The sequence below is a fragment of the Mytilus californianus genome, unplaced genomic scaffold (genome assembly GCF_021869535.1).
Source record: "Mytilus californianus isolate M0D057914Y unplaced genomic scaffold, xbMytCali1.0.p SCAF_2, whole genome shotgun sequence".
Taxonomy (NCBI): Eukaryota; Metazoa; Mollusca; class Bivalvia; order Mytilida; family Mytilidae; genus Mytilus; species Mytilus californianus.
The window spans coordinates 30,865,702-30,890,131 of NW_026262668.1; the positions used below are offsets into that span (position 1 = coordinate 30,865,702).

The 24,430-nt window shown below is 31.4% G+C and overlaps 1 protein-coding gene across 1 annotated transcript; it reads right to left on the reverse strand.

Annotated features, from left to right (window-relative positions):
• Positions 1 to 682: 682 nt before the first annotated feature.
• LOC127729686 (WD repeat-containing protein 31-like) lies at positions 683 to 24,216 on the reverse strand. Its single transcript, XM_052237536.1, has 10 exons — positions 24,116 to 24,216; positions 20,237 to 20,417; positions 18,273 to 18,347; positions 15,972 to 16,113; positions 12,979 to 13,079; positions 11,620 to 11,687; positions 10,510 to 10,651; positions 6,845 to 6,998; positions 5,889 to 5,958; positions 683 to 4,387 (listed from the first exon to the last, which is right to left on the reverse strand). The coding sequence occupies exons 1-10, from the start codon at positions 24,154 to 24,156 to the stop codon at positions 4,300 to 4,302; spliced, it is 1,062 nt and encodes a 353-aa protein (XP_052093496.1). The 5' UTR covers positions 24,157 to 24,216; the 3' UTR covers positions 683 to 4,299.
• Positions 24,217 to 24,430: the final 214 nt, after the last annotated feature.

Below are 24,430 nucleotides of genomic sequence, written 5' to 3' on the forward strand. Positions count from 1 at the left end.
GGTGGTACCTAACACTACAGGGAGATAACTCTGTAAAAATCAGCTTAACGTTTTAATTACATTGTATTGTTAAGGAAATATTAAGCTTCTCAATGATCAAAATTAGTGTTTGTCAAACTGCTATATAACCAATGAAATTTTTCTGATAAAGTGGTTGGTTCAAATTTTTTGAAATTTTTATATTTTTGTCAAAGGGTCAAAGTAAACATTTTATGAAAATTAAACGAGCCAAATTAATATTAGTCAAGGTGTTGGGTACCACCTTAAGTTAAGTGTTTGAAAAAAAAAGAATGTTGCTATATGCAGTGCTAATCAAATATTTAAAGATACATGAAATGGTATACATAATAGCATCATAAACATGATAAAAACAAATACTGGAATTGAAACAATAGCCTTTAAATATTGGAATATCACATTAACTAAAATTCTTGAAACATTTGAAAGGTTCCTGATACAACTTTTATGAAAAATATTTGATAAAACATGAAATGGTATAATGTTGTCATTAATGTGTTTTACATATTTATTTCAAGAAATAAAATAAAAATATATAATTAGTATTAAAAACAAAGTTCTTCATCTAAATCAAAATAATTCATATCAAATGATTATGATAATGCTATGATAAACATTATACTTGTTTTAAAGATAATATGTTTATAGAGATTTGTAAAGATAGTAAAAGGGAGAGTTGGCAAAAGTGAATGAAAGAAAAGAAAATAATAAGGTGATTTCTCTAGAAAAAGAAATCAATACTTAGGTAAAACCAAGTGTTTATGCTAAACACAGATGATAAATCTTTAAGCAAAAAAAAAACACTGGGAAATAAAAACAGGGAAATCACACTCAACAAAAACAACCCTTTACAACCACTAAATTAGCTTTAATTGCACATTAATGTCAACACTTGTTATTTAGTTCATGCAAATAGAATTATTTTAAAAAGAATTATTTTGAACAGAGGAAAGCCCAATAAAACAATATAGAACAAGACAATTGGATGGATCAATTTTATGAAAACTTCCCTAATAATTGAAAAATTTACATATTGAGTTCATTGGAGTGATGTGGTGGGGGTGAAAGGGCAACATTTCTTCATAAAATACACTGTAGCAAAAACAATAAAATGCTCTGCTGGGCACAGCTTGATACGACCGCAGAGGTCGAACCCTGAACAGTTGGGGCAAGTATGGACACAACATTCAAGCTTGATACAGCTCTGAATTTGGATTGTGATTAAATATTTGACACAGCATAGGTTTCTGACACAGAATGAATGTGGTCTAAGAACTTAAAATTTTTAATTTACTTATTATGGTCCAATATCCAAAATCTAAATACATGGTTAGATTCAGCATATCAAAGAATCCAAAGAATTCAATTTTTGATGAAATCAAACAAAGTTTAATTTTTGGACCCTTTTGACCTCAATGTGGACCAATTTGATAACGGGGCCCAAAAATCAAAATACATGGTTAGATTCAGCATATCAAAGAACCCCATATATTCAATTATTGTTGAAATCAAACAAAGTTTAATTTTGGACCCCAACTTGGACCAACTTGAAAACTGGGCCCATAATAAAAAATCTAAACACATGTTTAGATTCAGCATATCAAAGAACCCCAAGAATTCAATTTTTGTTAAAATCAAACTAAGTTTAATTTTGGACACTTTGGACCTTAATGTGGACCAATTTAAATAACGGGACCCAAAATTAAAAATCTAAATACACGGTTAGATTTGGCATATCAAAGAACCCCAATAATTCAATTTTTGATGAAATCAAACAAAGTTTAATTTTGGACCCTTTTGACCTCAATATGAACCAATTTGATAGCGGGGCCCACAAATAAAAAATCAAAGTACATGGTTAGATTCAGCATATCAAAGAATCCCATATATTCAATTTTTGTTGAAATCAAACAAAGTTTAATTTTGGACCCCAATTTGGACCAACTTGAAAACTGGGCCCAAAATCAAAAATCTAAATACATGTTTAGATTCAGCATATCAAAGAACCCCATATATTCATTTTTTGTTAAAATCAAACTAAGTTTAATATTGGACCCTTTGGACCTTAATGTAGACCAATTTGAAAACTGGACCCAAAATTAATAAAATGCTCCGCAGGGCGCAGCTTGATACGACCGCAGAGGTCGAACCCTGAACAGTTGGGGCAAGTATGAACACAACATTCAAGCTTGATACAGCTTTGCATTTGGATTGTGATTAAATATTTGACACAGCATAGGTTTCTGACACAGAATGAATGTGGTCTAAGAACTTAAAAATTTTAAATTGGACATTCACCTATTTTGGTCCAATATCCAAAATCTAAATACATGGTTAGATTCAGCATATCAAAGAACCCCAAGAATTCAATTTTTGATGAAATCAAACAAAGTTTAATTTTGGACCCTTTTGACCTCAATGTGGACAAAGTTGATAACGGGGCAAAAAATCAAAAATCTAAATACATGGTTAGATTCAGCATATCAAAGAACCCCATATATTCAATTTTTGTTGAAATCAAACAAAGTTTAATTTTGGACCCCGATTTTGACCAACTTGAAAACTGGGCCCATAATCAAAAATCTAAATACATGTTCAGTTTCAGCATATCAAAGAACCCTAAGAATTCAATTTTTGTTAAAATCAAACTAAGTTTAATTTTGGACCCTTTGGACCTTAATGTGGACCAATTTGAAAACGGAACCAAAAATTAAGAATCTAAATACACGGTTAGATTCGGCATATCAAAGAACCCCAATAATTCAATTTTTGATGAAATCAAACAAAGTTTAATTTTGGACCCTTTGGACCTCAATGTGGACCAATTTAAAAAACGGGGCCCAAAATCCAAAAACTAAATACACGGTTAGATTCAGCATATTAAAGAACCCCAAGAATTCAAGAATAAAACCCCATTGAAATTGGTCAAGAAATAAGCAATTTATATGAAGTATCTTCTTTTGCACAATACTGTGCAATTAAATATTTCTTGCTATTGCGCAATACTGTACAATTGACAATTTCTTGCTATTGCACAATATTGTGCTATTGGATATTTCTTGCTATTGTGCAATACTGTGCAATTGAAGATTTCTTGCTATTGCGCAATACTGTGCAATTGAAGATTTCTTGCTATTGTGCAATACTGTGCAATTGAAAATTTCTTGCTATTGCACAATACTTATTATATAATAATTTAAACATCCTGTTTGGTGTGTATCTCCTACCATATCATTATTATTTGCTTTTAAATATAAATCAGAAATAACCAACTTAAAATGGAAAATTTTAAAAGAAAAAAAAAAGGAAAAAAAGAAAAAAAAGGAAAAAAAAAAATCCCCCCCAAAATTTTTGGAACCCCCTTATGATTCATCACCCCCAAACTCAATCCCAGCCTTCCCTTTGTGGTATGGTACCTTGCAGTACAATTTCAGAGAGATCCATACACTTAAACACAAGTTATTGTCTGGAAACTAGAAAAATGCTTGTTTTTTGGCCCCTATTTTGCCCCTAATTCCTGAACATTTGGGGCAATTACCCCCAAACTCAAACCCAGCTTTCCCTTTGCGATATGGAACCTTGTAGTACAATTTCAGAAAGATCCATACACTTACACACAAGTTATTGTCCTGAAACTAGGAAAATGCTTGTTTTTTGCCCCTTTTTTGGCCCCCAATTCCTAAAATTTTGAAGCAATCACCCCCAAAATCAATCCCAGCATTCCTTTTGTGATATGGAACCTTGTGGTACAATGTCAGAGAGATCCATACACTAACACACAAGTTATGTCTGGAAGTTACAAAAATGCTTATTTTTGGCCCCTTTTTGGCCCCTAATTCCTTTACTGTTGGTACCATAACCCCCAAAATCAATCCCAACCTTCCTTTTGTGGTATTGAACCTTATGGTAAAATTTCATAGAGATCCATTCACTTAAACTAAAGTTATAGTGCGAAAACCAATGTGTCTTCGGACTACGACGAAGATGCCAACGTCATACCAATATACGACAGCAAAAAATTTTTGCGGTCGTATAAAAATGGAAGCCTTATCTGAAACATTCAAACCAATCAACCACAAGCATTTGAATGATCTAAACATATTGCTTTAATATTCATTCTTTTCAAAAAACATAGATACAGAGATATTTAACAGAATATATGATACTCTGACACAAATACCCATAGAACCATTCCTTTTGTTTCATTTCTAGCGCTGACATGCAGATTGCAAATGCTTTATAACATACAAACAGTTCATTACACATTGTCATTAGCTCCAATCAAAAACTCCCTTCTTTTGTCAATGTCTGGTTTTGTAATGAAAATCTTAAATGCTGAATACCAAGGTTAAAACTGGATACAAGTATACTGAAAAATAATAATTTGTCTTTAAAACATAAAACCATTCACCTGCAGACATTTTTACTTGCAAAAGTTCAATTCTTGTTTTGTAATTTTTTTTTAAACTTATATGCAATTCTTGTTTTGTATTTTTTTTTTAAACTTATATGCAATTCTTGCTTGGTATTTTTTTTTTAAACTTATATTCAATTTTTGTTTTGTATTTTCTTTTTAAACTTATGTGCAATTCTTGTTTTGTATTTTTTTTTTCAAAATGTTGGTTGAAATTTACCTAATTTATATTATCATTCATCATAAGGTTTAAATTTTACCGCAACATTCAAAATCAGTTGAATGAAGTTGAAGGCTTAAATAATTCTTTCATTTAAAAGACTTCATATTTCAGCAAATAATAAGCCAACTATCAGGTTATATAACTACCATGTATTATTTAAATGAAGTCACCATAGGAGCCCAAATGTTGGTTAGATGTTTATTTAACCTATATAATTAGGTTTAATGTTTACCGTAACATTCAAAATCAGTTGAAAGAAGTTTACTGTAGGTGATGAAAATTCCCAACTGATATTTAACTATCAGTCTGCCTCTGAAGAAGGTCCATGAAGAACCGAAACCAGTCAGGCTGTGAATTATCACAAAATGCTGTTAATAAATTATGTTATTTCTGCATTACCTATACTTTTTATCTATATAAAAGGTTCATTCATCTTTTAGATATTTTCAATGTATTTTGTGGGATTTTTCTCTATGTGCACTCTTACTTCTCCCAATATTTATCTTGAGAGTTCACTCTGAAAATATTTTTCTGCATTTTTTATTGGATTAAAAATTAGTGTCATGTAACTTAAAACTGGGATTTTTTTTTAATTTCCCTTTATCTTTTGTTAAAATATATTCCAATGCACTATGGTTTGTAGAATTTCTTATGATGGAAAATAAAAATTACACTCAATAAGTTTTGTGTGTCTGAAGCGCTTTTCAAGTCTTACCTACACCAGGAATGTTGAAACCTATAATTTGAAAACCAAGAATAATATACCCACAAAAATGTCAGGAGCTATATATAAATCCACAAATTTCAGCTATAGAGATAACCTACAGATTGGCAAACAAAATAACTTATAAATGTAAAGGTTTTTCTTGCAATCTTTTTTTTTCATTTATCTCAGAAGAAAATTGTCTTCTCTTTGTTCCTATTACTGTGAAATGGGCATCATTCTGATTTCGGTCATCCTTAACTTCCTTTTAGAAGAATAAAATCATACATTCTAGAAAGGTACCTCTGTTATGAATTGGACAATACATTTATCTTATCCTTTCAACAAATTTTGTAAAAACTTTCAGCAACATGAAAGAAATCATCCAAAATCAGTTGTTGAGGTCTCTGAAAAGGGACGGGGATAACCTAGAATTTTTGTTTATTATGGCCTAAATGACACCTATCTTGGGTTTACTCAAACAAACTTTGTCATCAGTTTTCATTTGTTGACTTGATAAAAATACATACCATGGTTCACCATAACATAATATTGAGGTTAAAGGTCCTGAACCACTTATCACACATTCACATACACATGCTGAAAATAAAGTAAATATCAGAACCAAAATGACATCTAATACATTTTTTAATGCTTTGAAATCCTTAAATTTTAAATATTCCTAGAATCAAATCTAAATTCTTTTTTTCTTCTCTTAAACGTCGACAGGCAAATATTCTATTTCATTTTTAATTCTAATACTGAAATTAACTATTAACTATTGAAAATGATTTCTTTTCATTTACAATTGCAAAAATTTGTATGCAATATCTTGCAAAGTAAACTCCCACTTGTTATAAGACATTTACGAAAAAAAATTCTATGTTCAGTAGGCATGATAAAAATTCAAAATTTTGTTAAACAGGAAGTGACTATAATTCAATTTTAAACATTTTCACCATTGCCTGCTCTAGATAGTATTTGCATATACATACATTGGTATTGACATCAGATCTTCTGTCAACTATGTTTAATTCATTCCTTCATTGTGATATTAAGCTTGTCATATAATGTGGGGCTTGTCAATCATGTAAGACTAACTTGTGATCTCTAGGTGTTAATTCTAATGAAATTCTTTTTGTTGGGTTGCTAATTCATTGATGTATAATCCACGTTCATTTTTCACATTATTGCAACTTTATGTTGTTTTTTCTGTTTGAGAAAATCTCTATGCTTTTGATTTTTTCAACTTGCATACACACAAATTTTTAACATTCATTGATGTATAATCCACGTTCATTTTTCACATTATTGCAACTTTATGTTGTTTTTTCTGTTTGAGAAAATCTCTATGCTTTTGATGTTTTCAACTTGCATACACACAATTTTTTAACATATAAATTAGTTTAATAGTTTTTACATACACCAAATCAAGAATTTACACATTTAGTCATCTGTAACTTGAAATATAAAGTTAACAATATACCTTTTGAATCTCTGTCCCATATTTTGACACTGAAATCTCTTGATGATGTAGCTATTAAGTTTGTACCATGGTAAGGTAAAAATACACAACTATCTATGGCCTCTGTGTGACCTTTATATTCATGAACTATACTTCTACTTCTTAAATCCCATAACTACAAAATAAAGATAAAACTCTGAACTACTTGCAGTTTTAGGGCAGGACAGTACTCTGAAAAATCAAATGAACTAGTTAGCAGTGACCCCTAAATATTCTGTTTTACAAGAGTAATGACTTATGTTTATTCACTTACATGTATTTTTTTTATAGCTTATGGCTGACTGTGATCATCACAATCTGAAGTAACAGTCACAAAAAAAATGAGGCAGCGATTTCAATTCAAAACTAGAGGCTCTAAAGAGCCTGTGTCGCTCACCTTGGTCTATGTGCATATTAAACAAAGGACACAGCTGGATTCATGACAAAATTGTGTTTTGGTGATGGTGATGTGTTTGTAGATCTTACTTTACTGAACATTCTTGCTCCTTACTACTATCTCTATCTATAATGAACTTGGCCCGGTAATTACAGTGGAAAATACTTTGTAAAAATTTACAAAAATTTACAAAATTTATGAAAATTGTAAAAAATTGACTATAAAGGGCAATAACTCCTTAAGGGGTCAATTGACAATTTTGGTCATGTTGCCTTATTTGTAGATCTAACTTTGCTGTACATTATTGCTGTTTACAGTTTATCTCTATCTATAATAATATTCAAGATAATAACCAAAAGCTGCAAAATTTTCTTAAAATTACCAATTCAGGGGCAGCAACCCAACAACGTGTTGCCTGATTGGTCTGAAATTTCAGGGCAGATAGATCTTGACCTAACGAACAATTTTATCCTCATCAGATTTGCTCTAAATGCTTTGGTTTCAGAGATATGAGCCAAAAACTGCATTTTACCCTATGTACTATTTTTTAGCCATGTCGGCCATCTTGGTTCGCGAGCAGGGTCATCGGACACACTTTTTAAACTAGATACCCTAATGATGATTGTGGACAAGTTTGGTTAAATTTGTCTTAGTTGTTTCAGAGGAGAAGATTTTTGTAAAAAATTACAAAAATTTACGAAAAATGGTTAAAAATTTACTATAAAGGGCAATAACTCCTTAAGGGGTCAACTGACCATTTTGGTCATGTTGACTTATTTGTAGATCTTACTTTGCTGAACATTATTGCTGTTTACAGTTTATCTCTATCTATAATAATATTCAAGATAATAACCAAAAACGGCAAAATTTCCTTAAAATTACCAATTCAGGGGCAGCAACCCAACAACGGGTTGCCTGATTGGTCTGAAAATTTCAGGGCAGATAGATCTTGACCTAATGAACAATTTTATCCTCATCAGATTTGCTCTAAATGCTTTGGTTTCAGAGATATGAGCCAAAAACTGCATTTTACCCTATGTACTATTTTTTGGCCATGTCGGCCATCTTGGTTCGCGAGCGGGGTCATCGGACACATTTTCTAAACTAGATACCCTAATGATGATTGTGGACAAGTTTGGTTAAATTTGTCTTAGTAGTTTCAGAGGAGAAGATTTTTGTAAAAAATTACAAAAATTTACGAAAAATGGTTAAAAATTTACTATAAAGGGCAATAACTCCTTAAGGGGTCAACTGACCATTTTGGTCATGTTGACTTATTTGTAGATCTTACTTTGCTGAACATTATTGCTGTTTACAGTTTATCTCTATCTATAATAATATTCAAGATAATAACCAAAAACGGCAAAATTTCCTTAAAATTACCAATTCAGGGGCAGCAACCCAACAATGGGTTGCCTGATTGGTCTGAAGATTTCAGGGCAGATAGATCTTGACCTAATGAACAATTTTATCCTCATCAGATTTGCTCTAAATGCTTTGGTTTCAGAGATATGAGCCAAAAACTGCATTTTACCCTATGTACTATTTTTTAGCCATGTCAGCCATCTTGGTTCGCGGGCGGGGTCATCGGACACATTTTTTAAACTAGATACCCTAATGATGATTGTGGACAATATTGGTTAAATTTGTCTTTGTAGTTTCAGAGGAGAAGATTTTTGTAAAAGATTACAAAAATTTACGAAAAATGGTTAAAAATTGACTATAAAGGGCAATAACTCCTTAAGGGGTCAACTGACCATTTTGGTCATGTTGACTTATTTGTAGATCTTACTTTGCTGAACATTATTGCTGTTTACAGTTTATCTCTATCTATAATAATATTCAAGATAATAACCAAAAACGGCAAAATTTCTTTAAAATTACCAATTCAGGGACAGCAACCCAACAACGGGTTGCCTGATTGGTCTGAAAGTTTCAGGGCAGATAGATCTTGACCTAATGAACAATTTTATCCCATCAGATTTGCTCTAAATGCTTTGGTTTCAGAGATATGAGCCAAAAACTGCATTTTACCCTATGTACTATTTTTTAGCCATGTCGGCCATCTTGGTTCGCGGGCAGGGTCATCGGACACATTTTTTAAACTAGATACTCTAATGATGATTGTGGACAAGTTTGGTTAAATTTGTCTTAGTAGTTTCAGAGGAGAAGATTTTTGTAAAAGATTACAAAAATTTACGAAAAATGGTTAAAAATTGACTATAAAGGGCAATAACTCCTTAAGGGGTCAACTGACCATTTTGGTCATGTTGACTTATTTGTAGATCTTACTTTGCTGAACATTATTGCTGTTTACAGTTTATCTCTATCTATAATAATATTCAAGATAATAACCAAAAACGGCAAAATTTCCTTAAAATTACCAATTCAGGGGCAGCAACCCAACAACGGGTTGTCCGATTCATCTGAAAATTTCAGGGCAGATAGATCTTGACCTGATGAACAATTTTACCCCAAGTCAGATTTGCTCTAAATGCTTTGGTTTCAGAGATATATGCCAAAATCTACATTTGACCCCTATGTTCTATTTTTAGCCATGGCGGCCATCTTGGTTGGTTGGCCGGGTCACCGGACACATTTTTTAAACTAGATACCCCAATGATGATTGTGGCCAAGTTTGGTCAAATTTGGCCCAGTAGTTTCAGAGAAGAAGATTTTTGTAAAAGTTTACGGACGACGGACGACGGACGCAGGGCGACGGACGACGGACGCAAAGTGATGAGAAAAGCTCACTTGACCTTTCAGGTCAGGTGAGCTAAAAAAGGAATTTGTTATGAAAACTCTCATTTTTAAAATCACTATCCTTTTTGTAAGTTAGTAAAGTGGCTAGTTATATGATGTTAAATATAATTGGATAGCATTCTTTATCATGAAATAAGGTTACATTGCTGAAAGACACCCCTCCTAAATTATTTAGAGCCATAATTTTACATAAAACCACTGACAAAGAAAATAACTTATGCTACACTTATAGTAACATGTTTTTAATATGAATTTTGAAACTTATGCTACTCTTACAGTGAAATGTTTTTTTTTGCTTGAATTTTGTAACATAATTAAAACAAACGAAAATTGCCAATGGGCAACAATTTCAATCAAAGGAATGGGGCATGAGAAACAATTTTTTTTAATAAGGTCTCCACTAAAATCTAAACAACTCTTTTAAAATTATTCCACAAAAAAGAGCATTATTTATCTGATCAGACAAACTAAATATGACTGTACTAACTGTTGCTTCACAACCATTTCCACCAAAACCATTACTACATGTCAGACAGTATACTCCATCAGGACTAACATCACAACATGTCTGTATGTACTGTTTACGTTGGAAACTATGAACCACACTTAATGTTCTGGTATCAAATAATCTGAAAAGGCACCATAATGCATTAACAGACCGTTCTTTTCCACTCTTTAGAAAGTTACACAAAAGCTTAAGGTCTATTCAAACAAAACATGCATGAGTGATACTTTGAATTCTGATCTATGATCAGGTGTTTTTGTACATTGATATTGTTAGAGAAATTTTAAAATTGCCTTCCCTTGGTAGCATTATAAGTTTGTATATATGTTTTAATGGCAACCCTTATTTGAAATTTATCCAAAGCACTACTACCTAAATATGAACTTACACTTACAGATGATATGTGTAAAAGTGAAGAAGCATTGCAAGATTCACTGCTTAAGAAATAAATAACCAAAGCTGCATTAATGTCTTTCCTTAATGTAAATAAATGACATTGTAACATTGTCCCATTTAAACATGTTAAACTTCATAAAATGTCTTAAATTGCAAGGTTGTATAAATAATGAAAAAAACAACTGTGAAAATTCAGATCATGCCTACTTTGCCAATATTACATGTAAATTCAGAAAGACAACAGACTGATGTGATATAAAGATCTTTCTCTCTATTATACAAACACACCTAGATGAAATTTTAACATGCTACGTGTAGATCATAATGTAACAGTCTACAAGAAGTCAGATCATCCGACCTGAACATATTATTTTGCACTTGACTCTGAGAAAACCTGCAATTGCTTTGACTTCTAAATTAATTATGTGTGAAAAGATTTAATATTTGACATTGTAAAGATGAACAAAAACTGAAGTAGAAAAGCAATTGTAATACACTGTCTTTTGCAACATCTATGTTTTTTGGACAATATAAATTTAAAATTCTGTGCCAGTTAAATAAATCACTGATGGCGGTAATCCTTCAATAACATTAGTACATTATGAATAAAAGGAGATGTGAAATATAAATCTATCAGACAGCAAACCAACAAGACAAGTTGACAAGAATATACATTCTACTTAATCTTAACTTTACCTAACTTCTTTATCTTCTCCAGTCTGAACTATAAGGTTAGATTCAGGAATAAACTTTACATCTGTTACCTACAAATAAGTAATCAACCATTCTTTTAAGGATATATGCTTTGAATATTGATTATACAGAGAGAGATTGCAAAATAAAAAGATGTGCCTGTCCCAAAAAATCTGAAATATCCCCATTTTTCGGAATAAATGAACTTAAGTACAAATTTTAAACCAATTGAGACAAAAAAAATCTATATGTCCTGCCAATGAACACAAGCAGGGCATAAAATACACACATTATTTAAGGAAATTTCCTTAATTATGAAAAGCAAATGTAAAAATTTATATAGTCTGCAGCAATTTTACTGTTATTGATTCGAGGATTACATTAAATTCTTAAAAATGTACAGTTTAGGACTGTAAGTACAGGTCACATACAATTTTTTATTAAAACACATTTTTTTCACACAAAAAAATTTGGATTTTAACAAACCTGGTGTTGAATGACAGAGAATTGTTAGATTTTTTTGTTTATTTGGTCATAATTTTGTCAGAAGTTGTTTTAGTTTTTTCCTGATGTGATTTTTTTTTATACAATTCAATTTTGTTGTGACAAAAGATTTTTTTGTGTGCATACATTATCAAAAAAAGAAAACACTTTGCCAAAAATATGACCAAATAAACAAACAAACCTGTGACAATTCTGCTTCTATTATTGGCCCCACAATATTTTTTTAGGAAAAAACGGATTTGTATGAACTATATGGCAAAAAATGTAAGTGATGAATACTTATGCCTTTTCACTGTATATGAAATTAATTTGAAGAAAGTGCAATTTTTTTTTTAATATTAATTAATTTATATACCACAATTAGCTATGGAACCATAACTCTAATGGTCCTTATTATATTTCTGATTTGTTTAGACCATAGGTCCGCAAATTGTTAAAAAATATCACAAAAACCTAAGAGCTACGATTCCACAGCTATACCACAATATACTGTTGTGATGGGTATATAAAACAGAAACCATCAATGAATTTTCTGCCAATAAAATTGTCATCAAACTTCATAATCACTATGAGCAGTCTGCATACATTGACAACATATATGTAGACAAAAACAAACACTATTTTCAATATTGGTTTACCTTATCATGCTTTCAGTTTTTCACTTTAGGTTAAAGGTTAATACTAGATGTTATATTTACCAAAAGTCCTGTTTTTTGCAAAAATCCCAAATATTTTTATTTTTATTTTCTAAGAATGAAAATGCTATGTTAGTCTACTTCCCCCCCCCCCCCCCCCCCCCCCCTCCAAAAAAAAAACAACTGAAAAACACCCTCTCTTTCACAAACTGCTTTTAATTACCAGATTCCTGTGAATGTTATTTTCAGTGAGACTGGTTCCTGACTCTACATCCCATAACTTAACTGTATTATCACGGGATCCAGAACATAACATTGTGTTATCTGAAAGCAAATTCAATATAATAAATAAACATATATTTAACAGGCATTTTTGTTGTTGTTAAATTACTGATGCAGTCCCCCTTTTTATTTCTTATTTCCAATCTGAAAATTTATCATACAAAGGCTTTATTGCTTGGTACCATGAAGCCAGTCATGTAAAAAGTCATTTGACATCTTGTTTTCTAAACAATTATTTGATCATTATTGCATTTTTGACAATCAATTTTGTTTACAAAGTTGATTAATATATATATTATGTATTAAAGAGAAATACAATTTTTTTTAAAATAAATATTTACTGACGTGAAAAAAATATTTTATAACTGAATTGTGGAATTTTCCTATGGCATTTTGTTCATGACTTTTTGTCCTGTGACTTTCTGTCCTTCATTCCAAAATCATATCTGTTATTTTTAATTACTAGATTTTTAGCAATAAAGCAAAGAAAATTCATGTCGTCATCAAATTCCAACAATAACTAGCATATACTTTTACATTATACTAACTCTGCTTTGAGGCTTGTTATGGGGGTCAATGCTGAAAGTTTAAGCCCTATATTGAAAATACCAAAATGTTATGTAATCAAAAGCTGTTATAATCTAATAAATCAATTACCAAGAGAACTAGAAATATAAAACTAGACACTCTAAAGAGCCTGTGTTGCTCACTTTGGCCCATGTGCATATTAAACAAAAAGAACACTCTCCAACATTGTAGACGAGAATAGAATTCATGACAAAAATCTCTGTTTTGTTGATCTTGAATTACTGATCATTTAGTCTGTTTAGTTCCTCTCTATCTTCTTTAGTTTTTGCTCAAAACACAAAAGAGGGTAACAAAAATCCTCATTTAAGGGCAATCACTCCTATAAAGAGTTACTGTTTATTAACTATATCAGCAAAATTTGACTTATAAGTAGATCTTGCCATGCTGATCTTTTTTTGATTTAAAGTGTCTATTTATCTATTATAATTTTATCATATAAGGCAAAACGCAAAAAAAATGGTAAAATTGTCATTAAAGGGCAATAACTCCAACAAGGACTTGTTAGACGATTTCCTCTAAATTGTCCTAATTATAGATCATTTTTGCTTATTTAAGTTTCTATCTATCTATTATAATTTTTAAGATATAAGGCAAATAAATGTGTATAGTGTCCAGATGATGCCCCTGCTTGCATATCATATAGTTATCAAGGGACATAACTTAAAAACGGTAAAAGTGATTATACCCAAATTTGAACTTAATCTGAGTTTTGTGGTAATAAGCATTGTGTGTAAGTCTCAAAACATTTGGTTGAGGCTAACTTAAGTAGAGAACAGAAACTAAAAATTCAGCAATTTTTCTATTTGTAAACACGCATAACTTTAGAACGGTTGTGTATAAGTTTTATAACATTTGGTTGAGACAAACTAAAGTTAAAGAACGGAAATGAAAAATTCAGCAATTTTTATGTTTATAAAGGGACATAACTCAAGAATGGTAAAAGTGTCGCCACCAAATTTCTTACTTAATCTGTATTATGTAGTAATAAGCATTGTGTATAAGTTTCATAACATTTGGTTGAGGCAAACTAAAGTTAAAAAACGGAAACAAAAAATTTGTACTTGATCTTAGTTTTGTGGTAATGAATATTGTGTATAGGTTTCATAATGTTTGGTTGGGGCAAACTTAAGTTACAGAATGGAAACTAAAAATTTTGCAATCTTTCGATTTATAAAGGGGCATAACTCAATAATGGTTAAAGTGACACTACCCAAATTCAACTTGATCTGTGTTTTATCAGTGGAAGTCAAAATTAAACATTGCATTGTATAAAGCATTGATTGTAGTTGATTCAACTATAATCATGGACAAAGGAAGATAACTCCAATTTTAAAAATTACTTGATATTTAGAAGAAAAAAAAATTTTGCAATTTTTCCATTTATTAAGAGACATAACTCTAGAACGTTTAAAGTGACGCCACCAAAATTCAAACTTGATCTGTGTGTTGTGGTAATAAGCATTGTGTATAAGTTTCATAACATTTGGTTGAGGCAAACTTAAGTTGGAGAATAGAAACTAAAAATTTTGCAATTTTTCCATTTATAAAGGGGCATAACTCTAGAACGGTTTAAGTGACGCCACCAAAATTCAAACTTGATCTGTGTTTTGTGGTAATAAGCATTGTGTATAAGTTTCATAACATTTGGTTGAGGCAAACTCAAGTTAGAGAATGGAAACCAATTTTGGGACGTACGTTCGTACATACGTACGTACATACAGACAGACAAGTGTAAAACTTAATGCCCCCACCACTACGACTAGGCATAAAAAGCAAAATATTGGTAAAAATCATCATCAAAGGGCAATAACTCTAATAAGGAGTCAACAAACAATTTCGACCATGGTTGACTTATTTGTAGAACTTGTCTTGCTGATCATTTTTGCATTTTAAAGTTTCTCTCTATCTATCATAGTTTTCAAGGTAATAGGCAAAAACGAAAAAAAAATGGTAAAATTTGTCCTTTAAGAGAAATAACTCCTACAAGAACTTGTCCGACAGTTTTGACATATATGGACAATTGGTAGAGCTCAACATTCTGAACATTTTTGCTCCAGTCAGATTTTCTCTATTCATAACGGTTTTAAAAATAATAGACAAAACTTGCATTTTACCCCTATGTTCTATTTTTAGCCATGTCGGCCATCTTGGTTGGCAGGCCGGGTCATTGGACATATTTTTTAATCTAGATACCCCAATGATGATTGTGGCCAAGTTTGGTTAAATTTGGCCCAGTAGTTTCAGAGAAGACTTTTGTAAAAGTAAACGACAACAGACGACAGACGCCAAGTGATGAGAAAAGCTCACCTGGCCCAAAGGGTTAAAAGGCCATGATAAATTACTAACCTTTGTTAATATCTAATGCTGTAACAACAAGGTCATGACCCTTGAATTGTTGAACTGGATTTGGAGTGTTACGTTTCCACATGTTTATGGACTTGTCTCTTGAGGCACTGAATATGCTTTGGCAAAATGTTCCATAACATATCTAAAACAAAAGAACATAATATTATGTCTCAGTTGATAATCATAACTAGAGGCTCTAAAGAGCCTGTGTCACTCACCTTGGTCTATGTGCATATTCAACAAAGGACACTCTCCAACATTGTAGACAAAAATAGTTCATGACAAAAGTGTCTGTTTTGTTGATCTTGTATTGCTGATCATTTTGGTCTGTTTAGTTTCTCTCTATCTCAAAACACAAAAGAGGGCAAAAAAAATCCTCATTTAAGGGCAATCACTCCTATGAAGAGTGACAGTCTACAAACTATATCGGCAAAATTTGACTTGTTAGTAGATCTTGCCTTGCTGATAATTTTTGTGATTTAAAGTGTCTATTTATCTATTATAATTTTTATCATATAAGGCAAAACGCAAAAATAGGGTAAACATCGTCATTAAAGGGCAATAAGGAGTTGTCGGACAATTTCCTCCATATAGTCTTAATTGTAGATCTTGTCTTGCTGATAATTTTTGCGTATTTAAGTTTCTATCTATCTATCATAATTTTTAAGATACAAATGTACAAGTCAATAACTCAAACAATTGGTAAAAATCGTCATCAAAGGGCAATCAATAACTCTAATAAGGAGTCGACAAATGATTTTGACCATATTAACTTATTTGTAGAACTTGTCTTGCTGATCATTTTTGAATCTATTATAGTTTTCAAGATAATAGGCAGAATTGAAAAAAATGGTAAAATTTGTCATTTAAGGGCAATAACTCATATAAGAAGTTGTCCGACAGTTTTGATGTATATGGACAATTGGTAGAGCTCAACATTCTGAACATTTCTGCCTCAGTCAGATTTTCTTATTTATAAGAGTTTTCAAAATAGTAGACAAAACTTGCATTTTACCTCTATGTTCTATTTTTAGCCATGTCTGCCATCTTGGTTGGCAAGGGGGTTATCAAACACATTAAGAAACTAAATACCCAAATGATGATTGTGGCCAAGTTTGGTTAAATTTGGCCCAGGAGAAGATTTTTGTAAAAGTTAACAGGCGACAGACGACGGACGCCAAGTGATGAGTTAAAGCTCACTTGGCCCTTTGGGCCAGGTGAGCTAAAAAATTATTAACTCTATAATATTATTATATTGAGATCAAAGCTCACTGTCTTTTTCTAGAATTTACTGGTCTCTAAAAACAAACTTATTTATAGATCAATAAAAACTGGTTATATTTTTATTTCATAGGTAAGGGCTATTCCATTAAAATGTATGTGGGAGGGTAGGAAGGGAAGTTTAATTATTGGATGTGGGTCATGGGTCTTTTTTCAGTATGCATCTAATACCATTATGCAAAATTATCTAAAAAATGGTTCTTGGTTGTAGGGATATTTTGAAAGTCCCTTCCTACCCTCCCACATACATTTTAATGGAATAGCCCTAAATGAATTGTCACCCAGCAGAACAATATTTGTTTATAATCTTTATTGAAAGGATAAAAAAACAATTATTAAACTATTACACAAGAATTCAGGAGCTTGTAATTCAGTGTTTGGGTTTTGCTCATTGTTGAAGGCCATACAGTGACCTATAGTTGTTAACTTCTACATCATTTGGTCTCTGGTGGATACTTGTGATATTGGCAAATCATACAACATCTTCTTATTTTTATGTTGTATATTTTATTAGAATTCATTACTGTACATGTGGATCACAGTTCGACGTCATTCTTCTGGGATTTCCTTTACCTGTTTACCAGTGATCATGTTTGACCCCATAATTTTGCATTTGGGATATAAGCTAAGCATACTCCCCTTAATTGCGTAATTTTTTTCTGACAAAAAGGCTAGGCAAATAACCAGAATCCAGTGTAGCTTTATTCCAGGCCGCCTTTATCTTTTATGGCCATCATCAAATATGACTTATCACCTGTTGTTTACATGACATAAGCAGCAATATTGATGTCACTAGCGGAGCAAAAAATGCTTACCCTTATGAAGCACCTGGGCCCTGGGGTCATCTTTTTAGTGAGGTTTTCTGTATTGTATTTAGAAGACCATCTGTCTGTTCATTGTTTTCCTTTAGGTCTTGGTCACATGTTGGTGTAGTCAGTCATTCTGTAACTCATTTTTTTCATTGCCCCTTTGAATCTTTTTACTTTTAAAACAAACATAGGAAAAACATCTAACACCAACCTTTGTCACTTCTTTTTCGTGTCCAGTCCATTTATCTTCTAGTTTGTTGGTACAATAGTTATATAAACACAAAGTCTGAAAAACAGAGCAAGCACAACCAATTTATTTACAATGTATATTTTCCAATTCTCCTTTCAGGCCTTTAACAATACTAACATTTACCTCATATAAATAGTAAGATTAACACAAAATAACACTAGCATATACATTTGTACCTATTCTTACTGCAACATAAATGTCCATTCTAGCCACAATACACAATTTTTAATATAATATGACCACCTGATTTTTCATTATTTGTTGGATTCCAATTTTTCATCAATTTTGTGGGTACACTGTACAGGGTTACCAAGAATTTAAATGTTCAAAGAATTACAAATTTTCTATAGGAATGTATGCAAAATCTGGCAAAACCAAACAATCTGATCTTTATTTGGCACAACTTTTTTTGGAATTTTCTGCTTTAATGCTAATTAAATTCATATTTGTATTAAGAATTGAATGCTTCTTTTTTAAATTTTAACGGGGTGTAAAATTGTTGATCAAAGCACATTTTGTATGAAGCGCGCACTTCTGCGCTTCATTCTAAAAATGTGTGCATGATCAACACTTTTACACCCCAATAAAATTACAAAAAGAAGCATTTATTTCTTATAATTACATTTTTATGCTAATAAGACCATTAAAAATTGTTTTATCAAGTTTTTCTTTTATTTACCTGGGCACTTTTTTTGTGGAAGCATGTGTCATCACGAATATAACATTTCATTTTGATATAAAGGTTAATTTTTGAATGACGCACGATTGTTCTTAGCCAATCAAACTAACGGATTCTCGTGAAACATACATGTAATGTAATTATTTTGATTTGGTCCCCCACTGTTTTGATTCCAATGTCACTGATGAGTCATATGTAGACGAAACATGTGTCAGTCAGGGGTACAACTTATACAAGTGATTTCATTATCACCTATTTCAGTGATTTGATAAATTCAGCTATCACCTATTTAAGTGATTTCGATGTTTCCTTTGATCATCAAGCTAATTTCATTAATTTTCCATATTTTGACAAATTTTTCTGAAATTTTCCTACATAGATCAATTATCCCTTTCTCTTGTATATTAATTTCACCAGTGCGCTTGGGCAGTAAGTTAGTGCGCTAAAGCTTTTAAAAGTACCCTTGGGAATATTTCTGTAATCAAATATTCATTAACTACTCTAACAATCAGACAAAGGTCAACAATTTTAAGTAACCTGATTGGTTTTCTTTAGAGTTAGAATGATCTACTTCAAGATTATGTCCTGATCTACAAATTATTCCAGTTTATGCATATTTTAAATAAACTGTAAAAACTGACAGGCTCATCAAGCAAAAGATCATTTCTGCATGAATATAGTTGTTAACTGTTTTTTCAATGGAATCCTTGTGTTTTTACCAAATAAAAAATTCAAGCTTGTGGGAAAAATATCAAGAAAACGCTTTAAACACTTATTGAAGTGATTAAATTTTTACTTCTCAAATTACTTGTTTCAGTGATTTTAAAAAGTCTATTTTTGTGAAAAATTTCAATTTTTCAAAGCCAAAATCACTTAGATGTGATTCTGAAATCAATTGTATAAGTAGTTCCCCTGACTGTGTGTACGGCCTACCAATTTATAAGCCTAAAACAAGGAATTATTTGAATCTAGAATAATTTTGAATTCTGGAAAATTGAATAAGAAATGTATGATGAAAACTAACCCAACTAAGGTTTGGGTTACTTTCACTGATATTCCAGTATGACCTCACTAACCCCTGTAAGCCATGCCTGCATAGCTAACCCTCTTTCATTGGGTTAGTTTTCATCATACATTTCTTACCAATTTTCCAGAGTTCTTAAATTATTCCAGATTCATATAATTCCTTGTTCAAATCTTTGGTTAGTTTTTACTGCTGGATAAACAAAGTAACCCTAGAATGTACCTGATCTTTACTGCCAGACAAACAAAAGCCTGGTTGAATTCTAGCAAGACAATTGACTGCTTCACTATGGATGGCTGGGTGAGATGTTTCTACGGTCTGTCTACCAGCATATTTATCCATCTGACTACTCCAATGATCACCTGCGTTACCTGTGTGATTTTCCAGGTTGTCAAACCCAATACTGTGAGAGAAAAATAGAAATGGAAATGAAATATAAATCCTATAAATGATCAATACTATCAGTCCAAACCAAGATGAAAAGGACATCTATGCCCATTACCTATTACCATGATTACTATCACTAGTACACCAATTTTGATCAGAACAGCTCTTTAAAGACAAAACAATAAATTTTTTTAGTCATTCCCAGTCTTTCAGTCATCTTTCAGACTTATTCAATGCTGTAAATTCAGCACTGTTGAATGTTCATTCAGACGAATTTGTTTTGTTCTGAAAGTGTTTCAGGAGAAAAGACCAACATTATTCTACTTGAATAACAAATTCACTTTTATTTGATTGAGAGTATGGGACATGATCGCAACCCTGTCAGAAGGGGTACAAGTCAAATCGGCACCTGGTGAATTTGGCATCTACAGAAAAAGTTAAATTGGCACCTGATCAAATTGGCACCTATTTAAAGTCATTTCAGCATTTGATAATTTAACAGTCACCAAATATTATTTTTAACGTTTTCTTTGCTTTTTATTTGAGAATAGTTTTGTATCTTTTTATATATTTATATATTTTGTGACAAAACTTACAATTTCAAAGGTTCATTTTGTACATCGTTAAACTCAGCACATGAAACTTTAAAAGCAGGAAGAATACACAATAAACAATAGTCAGTTGGCTTTCTGTTTGAAGTTTTCTATATTTTCTATCAATAATGTTTTGATTGGTTAACATTTAAAGTGTAATACCACCAAATCATAGTACGTCACATCCGGTTGCATACGAAAATAGGTTAAAAAAAAATATTCCCTTGAATTTGACAGATGTAGGTACATGTAATTAATCCTACATTTCATTGCAGTAAAACATTTCTGGGTCATAAGCATATATCTTGGGTATTTCAAAGCACCATTATATTTTTATTTGGGGTTTCTATAGAATATTTTGGAAACTTGAGGTTACATGGTTACTAAAGCTTGTACACAGGTTAAAAAAGGGGGAAAATTTGATTGGTTAACTTCCAGTGATGGTAATTTTCTTATATGCAATGAAATGTTATGTGATTTTTTTTCTATAGTACTGGACAGGATAAAACTTTACTCATGCCAAGTATTTCTTTATTTGAAACAAAGATAAATTCTGCACAATTTTTTGAAAAGTGCAAATTTAACAAAGACTAATAGGGGAAAATCAATGGTGGTATTACACCTTAAAACTTATGAACTTATATCAATTACAAACAATAACCCGATTGTTGTTTTAACAATTTTCAAGTAGTTTTTGATCTTTTATAATACACCTAATCCCTATTTAGTCCAATCCAGAAAAAAACGCCACTTAGACAACTTCTTGTTTGGGTCAAGTGTCGCTAAAACAAAGGTCATCAGTAACCAGCTGTTTTTTTAAACAATTAAAGGTGAAAACACCAATTCTAATATGACGTTCTTATTATGCTTTTGTTTGACACATGCGCACAAACTTACTATTCTCGTTATTTGCATTTTTATCCTAATAAATTATATACATTTTAGCAGCTTACATGAACTGTTATCATAAATTGTTTATCAAACAACATATATTTACCCTGCTATAAGTTTTAACACTTATCAAATATGAAAATGTAATGGACATACTCCACGGGAGGAAACAGGAAGAGCCTAATATTTTTAAGGTACTTTCGTATGCTTCGACCTATAAAAATACTGAATTTGTCCTATTGGAATCCAAATAATTCTTTCGTGTCATCAGTGTTCTCCCCAGGATTTTTGGATAGCACCAGGGTAACGCGTGCGGACTTCTTGGTGAAATATTCCATGCAATCAGTTGTGTCGCGTCGTGTCGCTTAGCTCTAGTTACTGTAGTTTTTATGTCTCTTGTTTTGTTTTAACATTGTGGTACTGTGTTATGTAGACATTGATTCAGAAAATTAGTGGTAAAAAAGAAGTAAATAAAAAAACAGTTTGTATACTTTAATATTTTTTTAAAATAAATAGATTATGATTCATAATAAAATATTCATCTGAATTTAAAGTAATTAAATCTTTTATAAAATCCAAAATCAATAAAAATAAAATATCATTCAAAAGAGAACAAAAATGTTCAATTTAAAAAACTTTCTAGTTTCTAGAAAAAAAGTTGTTGTATGTGAAAGGATTCCTGTCATAAGAAGATATAAAATTAACAAGAACAATTGCAAATATTGTTTTATTATTTGAACCAGTTTCTATCTTAGATTTTCTTTTTTTAGAACATTTTGCCATAGATTTCATGTAAATATTAACCTTTCTTGTCTTTCGTGATAATCAAACATAGATACAGACTTAATACTGCCCTAAAATCTAAATCTTTATTTGTTATGAACCATTTAAAAAGAATTCCTAAATCTATAAATTTATCTTTGGTCTATAGATCTATAAGTAACCATATTCAATGTCAACAACTAAGTCTCCCGATTTTCCCGCCTAAATGACAGGAAGTAGATATAAATAGATTTAACATGTGCTTATGGATAAAATTTGCAAGATTACTTCTATTATATTTTCATTAATTATGGATATAGATATCCAGTTTGAAGGTACAGTCATGCATTTTATTTATAAAATATAATAGATTGCAATTAATTGTAAATAAACTTGAATATTCTATGTGAACTAACTGGGTCATGTGATATGTACAGATTGAAACCCGACTATCATGCAATAACTATGTCATAATTAAAGATAATGATGGCCATGGTTTAATCAGAGACATATAATACTATAATATAAGAATTGGGAAATGTATAGTTGTCCATTATACGTAATGAGCCACCATTATGATGTACAAAAAATGTACCTATCGGGTCAAGACACTGTTTGTGTACAAAGTATTTGCCGACTTGTCACAGGTCAGTGCTTGGGTAGAGAGTGAAGCCATAAAATAGTTATCTGTGATCATAAAGTTATGAACTCTTAATTAAAACACAAAAGAATCATGTTACAAGTGTTAATTACATCGATTAAATCCAATCAACAAGGTTAACCTCATAAGGTAAATCCATCACGTGGTGTAAACAATCTGTGTTGAACTGGTTTGAACTGATCAAATTTCACCTGGAATTTTATACCGCACGGAAAAGATTTAACAAGTCGTTTAAAACTTTACCGATTTACGATTTTTTAATTGAAAATTTTAGCACCACGGAGGAAAATTATACATCGTGGTAAGAACGATACCACCACGGTAAAAATTATACATCGCGGGCCCGAGGTCCTTTGAGGGCCTGGGGAGAACACTGGGACTCGTGCCCTATTCTCATTTTAACATGGGTAGGCATTATATTTTACCATATTTTACACCTCGCTAGCACTCAGTGTAAAATATTGACAAATATAATGCCTACCAATGTTTAAATGAGTATAGAGCATGACATGAAGGAATTATTTCTTAAGTTGATTATGTGCCATATTTCTTTTACTTTGGCCATATAGAGTTAGACGAAACTAATTTTAACCTACCCTTAGCCCTAACCTCAAACAAATCCTTTTTTAACACTAACCCTACATACATTGTTATGCCTTTTATGGGACCTGTATTAGGCTGTAATTTTGGAAATAAAAATATTATATTTTGTATTCCGATTGACAGAAACAAGTGCCTGTGCTTAGGAAAGTAAATTTAAAAGGTGTCCGTCTGCAAACAACGATACTAAATACTTTCTAGTGATACCTTTGTCTATTGTCTTTTGGTTTGCGGCATAAATTCCCCATTGATCGAAAGGGTGGCGATTGTTTATGAGGTTTAAGCTTAGACCCAAGTTTGGACAAGTTCCCGGCAATTTATTTTAAGTTCTAATGAGATGGATAAGACCAGAAATGCTCCAAATGAATCACGTAAAACCTGTATAACAAATCCCGCATATGGTATCGGGTCCGTTCGTCCTAATTACAAATTCGCCCTATGTACGTTCGCCCTATTTTTTATATATATATTTTTTAAATATTATATAACTCATATTTATGAAAAGAACATGAAAATATTTTG